Source organism: Leucoraja erinacea, chromosome 10, assembly GCF_028641065.1.
Source record: "Leucoraja erinacea ecotype New England chromosome 10, Leri_hhj_1, whole genome shotgun sequence".
NCBI lineage: Eukaryota > Metazoa > Chordata > Chondrichthyes > Rajiformes > Rajidae > Leucoraja > Leucoraja erinaceus.
In genome coordinates this window covers 61,614,692-61,628,600 of record NC_073386.1, presented here as the reverse complement: position 1 = coordinate 61,628,600, position 13,909 = coordinate 61,614,692, and the positions used below count along the sequence as shown (strand labels likewise).

The 13,909-nt window shown below is 43.7% G+C and overlaps 1 protein-coding gene across 1 annotated transcript; it reads left to right on the top strand.

Annotated features, from left to right (window-relative positions):
- The first annotated feature begins 4,037 nt into the window (after nucleotides 1-4,037).
- Nucleotides 4,038-13,532, top strand: LOC129701294 (tumor necrosis factor ligand superfamily member 6-like). The gene is given in 5 exon segments (XM_055642461.1): nucleotides 4,038-7,246; nucleotides 7,344-7,380; nucleotides 8,468-8,515; nucleotides 9,441-9,595; nucleotides 9,597-13,532. Coding segments are annotated over 5 exon segments (729 nt in total). The 5' UTR covers nucleotides 4,038-7,006; the 3' UTR covers nucleotides 9,846-13,532.
- The last annotated feature ends 377 nt before the right edge of the window (nucleotides 13,533-13,909 follow it).

Sequence of the window (13,909 nt, the reverse complement as noted above, 5' to 3'; positions counted from 1 at the left end):
TTCAAGGGAGATGCTAAATGCATTTCCTTGTCTCTGTACTGTACATTGACAATGACAATTAAAATTGAATCTGAATCTGAATCTGAATCTGAATCTGGAGTAACAGCTAGGTCCTAACTTCATGGGAATATAATGACTTTATCTGACATTTAAGCAATCATTGTTTGCATCGGCTACCAGCGAAGGGGCGTAAAATATTGTGTTAACCATACTACATCCTTTACCATCATTGCAAGATGAGCAAACCATGGCCATTTCTTAGAATTGACCGATGATTCTAATAATTTTATGACCAACCTCTTTTTTTACTATAGAGGGAAAGCAATTGTGAAGATGGATATAAAATGCAGGAGTAACTCGGCGGGTCACGCAGCGTCTCTGGAGAAAAGGATTAGGTGACTTTGAAAAACTTCATCATCTTCTTCGGCCTCTTGGAATTGAGGAACCCAGTCCTGTGGTCACAGACTGAAGAAGGGTCTCCACCTGAAACGTCACCCATTCCTGTTCCCCAGAGATGCCGCCTGTCCCGCTGAGTTACTCCAGCTTTTTAGATCTATCTTTGGCTTAAACCAGCATCTGCAGTTCCTTCCTATGCATTTTGAAGGCTACAGTGAATCTGATCCATTGACATTAATGCAGGGTTCTGCAAATGATGTAGGAAACGTTGTCACCGCCATTTATGGGCGACTATTTGCATACCTTGTGTATGTAAGCAAGGAATTTCCCTTTGACTTGTTACATGTGGTGGCAATAAAATATTCAATTCAATTCAACTCAAACCAAACAAAATGTATTTCCTTTAAATGTATTAATTTCAGCTTTACTCAGCACCCAGGTTGTGTTGTTAGTTTGTAGAAAATACTAATGTGAATGGTCCAGAATATTACATGTGGTATTTGCAGTGTGGAAAATATGACTATATATTGCAGGCGGGAATCAGATGTGCAATTAGAATGGAGAAATGTTGTATGCAAGGATTATATTTGATGCATGGAAATGGAGTAAGAACTAGTTCCTAACTGCATTGGACTGTAAAATGATTTGGAGAGTTTTATGGTTTCTATGTATTCATTCACTAAAGTGTGATAACTAAGTTCAATTAGTAACACAGATTATGATAATTGGGGTGGCACAGTGGTGCAGACCCAGGTTCGATCCTGACTACAGGTGCTGTCTATACGGAGTTTGTACATTCTCTCTGTGACCGAGTGGGTTTTGTCCAGGTGCTCCGGTTTCCACCCACACTCCAAAGACGTACAGTATTATAGGCGATTAGCTTCTGTAAATCGCCTCTAGTGTGTAGGATAGAACTAATGTACGGGTGATATCTGGTCAGCACAGAGTCAGTGGGCCGAAGGGCCTGTTTCCACGCTGTATCTCTAAAATCTAAAACTAAAAAATATTAGGTGGGCAACCGTCTCCTCCCCATAGCCGCCGTCACGAGGGCAGCGTGCGCTGGTAGTGAGGTTCCGACGGTGCAGGAAGGATAATACTGGGAGGGCTCCGCTCATCGCCAGCCTAGCCAGGTCTTGGTGCTTGTTGGTGAGTTCTGCGATGAGGCATTTTGCCAGACAAGCTGGGCTGTCTGCTCTGGGAACCACGCCACAGGATCCATGGAGTCATTTCCCTGCAGTGCCTACAGGACGTTCCATGCTGACCACTGCCCGATGGACTTGTGGTCAAAGGTGTTGGTCTGGAAGAACCTTTCCATGAATGACAGATGAGGCGGCAATGTCCAGCTGACTGGCACATTGCGTGGCAGCTGCGCCAGGCCCATCCTTCGCAACACCAGGGACAGGTAGAACCTCAGCAGGTAGTGACACTTGGTGCCCACGTGCCTTGGCTCTTCGCTCCATCTGTTGCAGCCACACACAAAGGTGGCCATCAGGGTGAGGGCGACATTGGGCACGCTTTTACCCCCATTGTCTGCCGACTTGTGCATTGTGGCCCGTCGCACCCAGTCCATCCTTGACCCCCAGATGAACTGGAATACGGCCCGGGTGATCCCTGTGGCAGAGGAGGGAGGGACAGGCCACAGTTATGCCAAGTGCAGCAGCCCCGAGAGCACCTAACACCTGATGACCACATTTTTCCCCGTTATAGAGAGGGAGGGCTGCTTCCACAACTCCAGTTTCTTCCCCACCTTGCCTACCTGCTCCAGCCATCAGGTTCCACATGGACATTGTGGGCAGAAGGTGGTTCCTGCGCTGTATTTTTCTAAATCCTACACTCTATGATCTCACCGTTACACTTTAGAGATACATCATGGAAACTGTGTAGGAAGGAACTGCAGATGCTGGTTTACACAAAAAGCTGGGGTAACTTAGCGGGACAGGCAGAATCTCTTAGAAAAAGAATAGGTAACATTTCAGGTTGAAACTCTTCTTCAGACTTTGAGTCAGGGGGAAGGAAACTAGAGATATGGAAAGGTTCACTCTGATTTATTCTGAACCTTTTCATACCTCTAGTTTCCCTTTCCCCTGACTCTCAGTCTGAAGAAGGATCTCGAAACAAAACGTCGCCTATTCTTTTTCTCCAGCGATGATACCTGACCCACTGAGTTACTACAGCATTTTGTGTCTATCTTCAACGTAGATCCAGGCCATTCCACCCACCAAGTCCGTGCCGACCAGCGATCACCCCATACACTGGCATTATCCTATATATGAAGGACAATTTACAATTCACAGAAGCCTATTAACCTGCAAACCTGGAGTGTGGAGGAAACTGGAGCATCCGGAGGAAACCCACACAGTCACAGGGGAACGTACAAGTTCCGTTCAAACAGCACCTGTAGTCCGGATCGAACTGGGGTCTCTGGTGCTGTGAGGCAGCATCTCTACTGATGCACCACCACATAATGTAGCGTCATTTGCTTAACTATGTACTTATCTATGGCGATGATCTTGCTGATCTGTTGGTAAAGGACAAATCTCACTGTACCTTGATACACATGACAATAAAGAACCTTTGAAGCCTTTATTAGTGAGATGGCATTTACAACCCCATTCTCGTGTCACGATTTAGCACAGAGGACATGAAAGTGAAGTTCACAGCTACTGTATGTGGGTGTTATAATGTAGAGAGCTGTATTCTCAAATTAAATCTGCAAGGTAATTGTGTAATGATGTTTCCCACAGCGGAAAGCAAGATTAAATGAAACTAGGCAGTTTGTAGTTACAGGGGTGAACCTTTCATTATCTAATTTCTGCCCACTATATGCTCCAACTTGCATGCAGCACAGGAAGAGGCCAGGACTGTGCCAGCTCTAATTACTTTCACTCTGCCTCGCATCACCAAGTTCCAATTATTTTTATTCCTTCAAGTATTCCTCCAGCTCCCACTGGAAGTTCCACTCAATCCTCCCCCACTTCCCTCTCTGGGACGGCGGTGAAATCCCAACAACTCATTGTGCAGGAAGGAGCTGCAGATGCCAGATATCTCAACCAAAGATTGATACAAAAAGCTGTAGTAACTCAGCGGGACAGGCAGCATCTCTGGAGAGAAGGAATGGGTGACGTTTCGGGTTGAGACCCTTCTTCAGACTGAAGAAGGGTCTCGCCCCAAAACGGCACCCATATCTTCTCTCCAGAGATGCTGCCTGTCCCGCTGAGTTACTACAGCTTTTTGTGTCCTAACGCTACTCTGGATGTCAGCTGATCTATATCGGTGAGACCAAGCGTAGGCTTGGCGATCGTTTCGCCGAACACCTCCGCTCGGTCCACACTAACCAACCTGACCTCCCGGTGGCTCAGCACTTCAACTCCCCCTCCCATTCCGTATCCGACCTCTCTGTCCTGGGCCTCCTCCATGGCCAGAGTGAGCAACACCGGAAATTGGAGGAACAGCACCTCATATTCCGCTTGGGGAGTCTGCATCCTGGGGGCATGAACATTGAATTCTCCCAATTCTGTTAACCCTTGCTGTCTCCTCCTCTTCCTATCTCTCCCTCAGCCCTCGGGCTCCTCCTCCTCCTTTTTCCTTTCTTATCCCCACCCCTTATCAGTCTGAAGAAGGGTTTCGGGCCGGAAACGTTGCCTATCTCCTTCGTTCCATAGATGCTGCTGCACCCGCTGAGTTTCTCCAACTTTTTTGTGTACCTTCGATTTTCCAGCATCTGCAGTTCCTTCTTAAAAACTAATTACTAGACCTATGTGATCTCCACGTTGCCAAACACTTTAACTCCCCCTCCCATTCCCACACTGACCTTTCTGTCCTGGGCCGCCTCCACTGTCAGAGTGAGGCCCAATGCAAATTGGAGGAACAGCATCTCATATTTTGCTTGGGCAGCTTACAGCCCAGCGGTAAACAGTAAAAGGCCTGTTCCTCTTGCCAATTATTTGAACATTTCAAAATCCAGCGACGACAAAAAAAATTGTTGCGACACCTGAGGAAACATTGCGCGTCAATACGTCATCATGCCGTGTCACGCCGCATCACGTTGCGGCGTTTTCAGTGACCTGATACGTCAGTTCCATGATGCCAGCAGTCGCCGAATAAATCACCCAGTGGGACAGGCCCTTTACTACTGATATCTCTAACTTCACGTAACCCTTGCTTTCCCTCTCTCTCGATCCCTCCCCCACACTAGTCATTGTGGTCGCTTCATAATCTTGAAACTTGTCTGTAACTTGTAAATCTCTGATTGTTCTGAACCTTTGCACACCCCTAGTTTCCCTCCCTCCCCCCTTGACTCTCAGCCTGAAGAAAGGTCTCGACCCGAAACGTCACCTATTCTTTTTCTCCAGAGATGCTGCCTGACCCGCAGTTACTCTTTTTGTGTCTAACTCATTACTTAAACTAGTGTATGGTGCTAGTGTGCGGGTTGGCATGGACTTAGTGGGCCGAAGGGCCTGTTTCTGTGTTGTATCTCTAAAGTCTAAAGCTTCTTCTGAATGGTCCTTCCATAAGCTAGGGTACTGTTCGATTCACCTCTACCCCATTGTGGACATTGAACTTTGTCTATGGAACTGATGCGCTACAATGCTGGGAACTATATTCTGCACTCTGTATCTTCCTCTTTGCTCTGCCCACTGTACTTCAGTTTGACGATTGTATTTATATGTGTTATTATCAGATTTAATTAGATAGCTTGCAAAACTGTACCTCGGTACATGTGACAATAAAAAAAACAAAAATTGATTCAGGGTTGTGCAACTAATAGCATTGCAGTCTCACAGCACCAGAGACATGGGTTTGATCCTGACCTCGGGTGCTGTCTGTGCGGAGTTTGCACATTCTCCCTATGACCGCGTGAGTTTCTTTCCACGTTCTGGGGACGTGTGGGTTTGTTGGTTAATCGGCCCTCTGTAAACTGCCCCCTAGTGTGCAGGGAGTGGATGAGAAAGTGGGATAACATAGAACTAGTGTGAATAGGACTGTTATTTGCTGAGAGAATGGAGCGGCTGGGCTTGTACACTCTAGAGTTTAGACGGATGAGAGGGATTCTTATTGAAACGTATAAGATTGTTAAGGGTTTGGACACGCTAGAGGCAGGAAACATGTTCCCGATGTTGGGGGAGTCCAGAACCAGGGGCCACAGTTTAAGAATAAGGGGTAAGCCATTTAGAACGGAGACGAGGAAACACATTTTCTCACAGAGAGTTGTGATTCTGTGGAATTCTCTGACTCAGAGGGCAGTGGAGGCCGGTTCTCTGGATACTTTCAAGAGAGAGCTAGATAGGGCTCTTAAAGATAGCGGAGTCAGGGGATATAGGGAGAAGGCAGGAACGGGGTACTGATTGGGGATGATCAGCCATGATCACATTGAATGGCAGTGCTGGCTCGAAGGGCTGAATGGCCTACTCCTGCACCTACTGTCTATTGTCTATTGTCTATTGAATGGGTGATCAATGGTTGGTGTGGACTCAGTGGGCCAAAGGGTCTGTTTCTATGTTATATTGCTAAACTAATTGCTAAACTAATCAAAACCCTCCTCTTCTGCTTAGTTCTTTAATCTCTGGTTACTGACGTCTGCCTTTGGAAGGAGTTTAATCTATATATTCTCTGAATATCCCTTATCATCTTCAGTATATGTCAAAAGCTACCCGTCCTGCCTGCCTCAGTCTCCACATAGGTGCTTTCATTTAGTTTAGAGGTAATTTAGTTTAGTTTAGTTTAGTTTAGAGATACAGCATGGAAACAAGCTGTTTAGCCAACCGAGTCTGTGCCGACCAGCGATCACTAGGTCCATCCGACACACTAGGGAAAATTTACAGTGGGCCAATTAACCTACAAACCTGCACGTCTTTAGAGTGTGGGAGGAAACCGGAGCACCCGGAGAAAACCCATGCGGTCAACGTACAAACTCTATACAGTCAGCACCCGTAGTCAGGATCAAACATGGGTTTCTGCCGCTGTAAGGCCAGAGTAGGTTAATTGTCCCTCTGTAAAGTGCGTAGGGAGTGGCTGAGAAAGTGGCATAACGTAGAACTAGCGTGAATGGCTGATCGATGATCGACGTGTTCTCGGTGGGCCTATTTCTGCTCTGTACCTCTAAACTAAAAAGCCCCTGCACATTGTAAGTTTTGCAGGCAGGAAATGCTGCATATTAGCGTCTTAATTAAACACCACGAAAGGTGACAGGAAGCAACAAAAAGAGCCTCTCCCACATACCGAGCTGAGCAAATTGTTTCTTTTGTGGTGAGAGGGGCTTAGAGTCAAGCTGGAAATTCTGATGGATTCAGTGCAAGTTTGACTGGGTTATTATACAAAAAGGTTCTCAGGGTACAGGTGGAATGTTTAGTCTTTCACCATGACCGTGACTGGTTGGAAAGTCACTTTGCAGTTTTCCACTTGGTTTAGGAGGTGGATGACCAAGTGTGGGTCTACCTAACGACCGGGCTTCACATATATAAGAAACTCCCATGTTGAGTGTCACAGCAGTAGGACGCATGAGGGACTGAAGGTTGGCGAGTTACCCTGCAGTGAACTCAAGCAAGAATACTGCGTTAAGGGGGCCAGCTACTGAAGGCCGCTGAGAAGCACTTTGGATCAGAAGCTGATCATGGAAGATCGTTATCGGCGAGCACAGATTTACACTGTGGATGGCAATCCCAATCTCTCTCGGTATCCCAATGCGTCTACGCCCCCAGTTTTGCCACCAAGGCAGAAGCAATCTAAGAAGGACTGGCAGAAAGTATGTACGGTTGCAATACTGATCCTATCGTTAATAATACTGGCGTGTCTGGCACTGGGCACCACATACTTAATTCAACTCAAGATGCAATTCGAGAAAATCAAACAGGTTTGCACTCTTTTCTATATGTAACACTGAATGACAAAAATACTTTTACTGACTTTAAAGCAGAATTTGAAATCAATAATTTTCTTGATTTTATTAGGTTCAGAAAGAGGAAAGTTCACCGGCAAAGATGGTTGGTGAGTATAATCTTGGATTAATTATCATGCGTGACGGAGAACTTTATATCAGAGTTTGCAATCTACTGAATTAATCGATCAGAACCTGTTACCTGGAATTAACTGTCATTCTTTTAAACCCAATTGGACTCTGAACTATATAGACAGGGGCATTATTTTTTACTTTTCACTATTATTGTCAGTTTATTTGTTGTTTGGTATTAGATTTTAAATATATATAACATAATAAGATATATATATTATATTATATATTTTTTAATCTTATTATATTATATATATATATATATCTTATTGCACACACACATCTTAATATATATATATATATATATAAAAGTTGAGAGTATATATATCTCTTATTATATTACATATTTTATATGTTATATAAGATATATTATTATATTATACATATTTAATATATAAAAACAAACAAATAAACAAACAATTTAATATACACACACACACACACACACACACACACACACACACACACATACACACACGCACACACACACACACACACATACAAACACACACACACACACACACACACACACACACACACACACACACACACACACACACACACACACACACACACACACACACACACATGTATATATATATATATATATATATATATTCTCCAAATTATTTCTGTTATGGGTTTTACAGGGTACTTTGTTTATATATCAGTTGTGCCGCTGCAAGTAAGAATTTAATTGTTCTGTTTCGGGAGATACGACAATAAAACACTCTTGATTTTATGATTCAAAAAGGGGAAACCTTTTGCCAACTGATTGGACACAAATTGAGACTGAACAACAGGCAGAAATAATATTACGATGCAGGCAGTTCCGTTATTAAACACACGAGTGTTGACAACTTTCAAAAACAAATTGTGAATAGTGCGAGTTTTTCATTTCTTTCCAAATGTTAATTCACTTTGAAAGTTGGTGCTAATTTGAATTTGAATTGCTCACTACCATTTTGCCCGATCCAAAGAGATTCTTTCTCATCAAGAACGTTGGCAATGACTGCTCTCGTTTACTGTAATTCCTTGTTTCTAACTTTGCTTTGTTCTTATCAGGGGGTCCGAAGGTTACAGAGTTCCCAACATTTGCTGCACATCTCACAGGTCAGTGAATAACCAGCCTGAGGAATGGATTTGGGGTTGGTCTGAAGGCAATAACATGTGGGATGGGAGTTCAAGGCAAAGGGTATTCAACTAATTGTCAGTTGGCAGTGTAGTTGTGTCCTGGTTGTAATATTATGAAGCTTAGAGTAAAGGATTAAGTTTATCATTATTGCTGTAGATCTTAGATCTAAGTGCTAGAGTAACTCAGCAAGCCAGGCAGCATCTCTGGAGAACATAAATAGGTGCCCATCCTTGTTCTCCGGAGATACTGCCTGACCCGTTGAATTACTCCAGCACTTTGTGTCTTTCTTTGGTATAAACCAACATCAGCAGTTCTTTGAGATCTTGAATGGTTCTGAATTATTACCAAGAGAGCAATACAATGAAGGAAGGCACCAAATGCTGGAGTAACTCAGCGGGTCAGGCAGCATCTCTGTAGAACATGGATAGCTGACGTTTCACAGAGTGCTGGAGTAACTCAGCGGGTCAGGCAGCATCTCTGGAGAACATGGGTATGTGGCATATCTGGTTGGGACCCTTCTTCAGACCAGAAAGGTTATCTATTCATGTTTTCCAGGGATGCTGCCTGATCCCCCGAGTTACTCCAGCACTTTGTGGGTTTTTTTTGTAAGCCAGCATTTGCAGTTCCTCGTGTCTCCACAATGAAGGAGGTGCCTTCCCTCAGGTGAGACCAACTATGTTTCAATTCTCCCATTAGCCTTAAGAGCTACATCTACAGTAAACTCATTATGTTAGCCCTAAGAGCTATATCTACTATTTTAACGCAAGAACAAAATCAATGGAAAATATGCTTTTCATGTGCAAATAATTAATTATGAAATACATTTTCCAGTTATTCATTATCATACATTCTAGTGATATTTACATTGACTTAATGCTTCATTTACAATCTCTTGGTTTGAAGGAATGCATTTCATTAAGAATTCAAAGACACTGCTGTGGGATGCCACGATGGCCAATGCCTTCACAAGTGGAATCCGTTACAAAGAAGGCGCTTTGATCATCGACGATCCTGGCTACTTTGCAATCTACTCAAAAATCTACTTCCGAGGGCCTGGAATGCAAATCGCACACTCTGCTGCAACAGACGGTCTTCAAACGAAACAAACTCTTTCCCGCTGATTTCACTCTCATGATCGCCAGAAGCAACTTGTATTGCCCCGAGAAGCAGGAGTTCTGGTCAAGGAACAGTTTTCAAACAGGAATATTTAAATTACAGAAAGGAGATCACATATATGTGAATGTGTCAAATCCAATGTTAGTTAATTTTGATCAATTTTACACTTTTTTTGGACTACATAAGCTTTAGTTTAGGCCAGTCATATTAAATTCTATCTACGTCTATGGATCATAGGCCTATTTAAACTTTTAAGTTATTTTTTTTGCGTATGATATGCACAGTGTAACCCATGTGTCTTAATCAGGCATTGAATGAAACCCAATTGAATATGTATATATATATTTGAAATATATAGCGAAAAAAAATACACATACACGCGCACACACACTTTTATTGGACTACATAAGCTTTATTTTATACCAGTCATTTTAATTCTATCTATTCCTTTGGATCATAGGCCTATTTACCTGAGTAAGCTATCAAGTTTTATTTTATGATATTTTAGGAATTCGGATATCCCGGATCTTGTGGGTCATGTGGAGAACATACACACTCCATACAGACAGCACCCGTATATATATATATAATGTAACCTTATTAGCCAATTCTATTGAAAAAAAATGCATGCAATGAGGGTGAAAGTGATGTTCGCAGATAATATTTGCAGTTATTTGACAGCATTGATGTATAATCATAATTAGATATAACGAAATGTGGTTTTCAATAGGCATGGATATGCAGGGAATGGAGGGATATGGATCACGTGCAAGCAGATAGTATTAGTTTATCTTTGCATTATGTTCAGCATAGACATTATGGGCTGAAGGGCCTGTTCCTGGACTGTACTGTTCGATGTTCTATGTTCCATAAATAATTTCATGGATTGTAATTTTTATTTTTTATGTTATATTTTTAACAGTAATGATTTGAGAATATGACCACTTGCTAGATACTGCTGAAAAGTATCTCATGCATAAATATATATCGATATCAAGAAGCTTTGCACAGTTTAATGTCCTTGGCAGCAAGAATGTAAAGAAGGTTTTGGGAACTATGTTTGTAATGGTTACGGATGGAGAATAAAATATAAAAGCAGAAGGGTGCAATGATGTCTAAATAGTTTTCTTTGTACGTTGGAGTCTTGGGCAATCAGTGAAAGTTCAATTAGGTCACCGAGTTCTTAATCCAAACACTTCATGGTGGCGCAGCGGTAGAGTTGCTGCCTTGCAGCACCAGAGACCCCAGGTTCCATCCTGACTACGGATGCTGTCTGTACGGAGTTTGTACGTTTTCCCGCTAACCTGCAAGGGTTTTCTCTGAGATCTTCGGTTTCCTCTCACACTCCAAGGATGTACAGGTTTGTGGGTTAATTGGCTTGGTATAAATGTAAATTGTCCCTAGTGTGTGTAGGATAGTTTTAATGTGCGGGGATCGCTGGTAGGCGTGGATGGGTGGGCCGAAGGGCCTGTTTCTGCACTGTAACTCTAAGCTAATCGGAACTTGAACTTCCTTGGAGTCAATATTACCAAGGATCTGTCATGGACTCTCCACATTGAAGAGGCAGCCATGAAGGCACAGCAATCCCCTTATTTCCCTTGGAGATTCAGCATGTCTCTGACAAACTTCTACAGATGCGGCATAGAAAGGAACCTACTGGGATACATCACAGCTCGGTTTGGGAACAGCTCTGCCCAAGACCGCAAGAAATTGCAGAGGGTTGTAGATATAGCCCAGTCCATCACGCAGATCAGACTCCCCACCATTGACTCCATCTACACTTCACACTGCCTTGGAAAAGCAGCCAACATAACCAAAGACTTGTCCCACCCTGGTTATTCCTTCTTCTCCCTGCTCCTTTCTGGCAGGGTAGAGAAGCTTGAAAGTCCGCACCACCAGACTCAGGAACAGCTACTCCCCCCTCTGTTATTAGGCTTCTGAACAATCCTTCTATAAGCTAGGGCACTGTCCGATTCACCTCTACTCCAATGCAGACATTGGACTTTGTCTCTGGAACTGGGGCACTACAATGCTGAGAAATATATTCTGCACTCTGTATCTTCCCCTTTGCTCCACCTAATGAACAAAAACTTGACTTGATTGTATTTATGTTGTATATCTGATCACATTGGATAGCATGCAAAGCAAAGCTTTTCACTGTACCTTACTACACGTGACAATGTTACTTAAACCTGAACCTAAACTATGTTGCAAATCAATGTGATGGGTTAAACGTGGGCATAGATACCTGTCCCACCCTTCCTCACCTGATCATAAGGTCATATGGTAGAATTAGGCCTTTCGGCCCATCAAGTCTACTCCGCCATTCAATCATGGCTGATCTATCTCTCCCTCCTAACCCCATTCTCCTGTCTTCTCCCCAAAAACGCTGACACCCGTACTAATCAAGAATCTATGTAATTCTGCCTTAAAAATATCCATTGACTTGCCCTCCACTGCCTTCTGTGGCAAAGAATTCCACTGATTCAACCCCCTATGACTAAGGAAATTTCATCTCATCTCCTTTCTAAAAGAACGCCCTTTAATTCTGAGGATGTGATTGCTGGTCCTAGACTCTCCCACTAGTGGAAACATCATCCCCACATCCACTCTATCCAAGCCTTTCACTATTCTGTACGTTTTGATGAGGTCCCCCCTCATTCTTCTAAACTCCAGCGAGTACAGGCCCAGTGCAGACAAACGCTCATCATATGTTAACGTACTCATTCCTGGGATCATTCTCGTAAACCTCCTCTGATGGGTTGCAGCATGTTGAAGCGCCTTTGGGAGAACTGAAGGTACTCAATACCCACTGGAAAGGGGATAACAAATGGTGGATTGTGGTATGAGGGACCTATGCCACTTTGAGGTAACTGTTCCACATACAGCTGACATCTTAAAGGGGAAGTGCGTCGTGCCTCGGCAGTTTGCGGTTGCACGGAACTCATTCCGACTGGGAATAAGGTGCGAGGGTTTAAAGGGGATGTGAGGGGTAAGATTTTGTACACAGAGGGTGGTGAGTGCCTGGAACGTGCTGCCAGGGGTGGTGGTGGAGGCAGATACAATAGTGGTGTTTAAGGGGCTTTTAGATCGGCACTTGGATTTGCAGGGAATACAGAGATATGGATCATGTGTAGGCAGAGGAGATTAGTTTAACTTCGCATCGTGTTCGGCATGGACATTGTGGGCTGAAGGGCCTGTTCCTGTGCTGTGCTGTTCTTTGTTCTATATTCTTCAACCTAATGTTGTCTATGGGGGTATGCTGAGGATATCTCACCTGTTCAGAAAACTCTTGGATGGCTGAGAAGGGTCTCGTCCTGAAACGTCACCTATTCCTTCTCTCCAGGGATGCTGCCTGTCCCTGGTGTTACTCCAGCATTATGTGTCTATCTTAGGTGTGGGGCCGAAAGCTTTCTGGCCTTGGAGGCTGTAGAGGCTAACAATTAGAGTAACCAAATGGGCTGGAGAGGAAGCGAAAATTCCCCACTTAATCCTTGGAGTTCACTACATCTGACAGTTACAAAGATTCACTTTGTTGATTATATTCATAAGGTCATAAGGTCATAAGTGATAGGAGCAAAATTAGGCCAAGTCTACTCCGCCATTCAATCATGGCTGATCTATCTTTCCCTCTGAACCCTATTCACTTGCCTTCTCCCCATAACCCTTGACACCCGTGCTAATCAATAATTCTTGTAGAAAGATCTTTTGATTTAAAGGCATCAGGAGATTTGGGGACTGGTGTTCGCAGTGGAAGATTGGTGGTATTGCTGGTTGTGACTCTTCTTCAGACCGGAAGAAGTCTGGAGTCTTAAGAAGGGGCCCGACTCGAAACGTCAACCGTCCTTTTTCTCCAGAGATGCTGGCTGACCCACTGAGTTTCTCCAGCACTCTGCGTCTATCTTTGGTATAAACCAGCATCTGTAGTTCTTTGTTTCTGCATGTAATCATGAGCTGTAACATTCCACTTAGTCACAAAAAACTTTAGTTACCTCATCTCTCCAAGCTTTGGTTTTAATGTGTGTCATAACAGAAGTGAAAGCACTACTATTCTGACTTCAGCACATGCCTCGATTTTAGTGTGTAGGAAGGAACTGCAGATGCTGGTTGACACCGAGGATAGACACAAAATGTGGAGTAACTCAGCAGGACAGGCAGCATCTCTGGAGAGAAGGAATGGGTGACATTTCTGGACGAGACCCTTCTTCAGTCTGAGAGTCAGGGGAGAGGGAGACACAGAGATAAGGAAGTGTAAG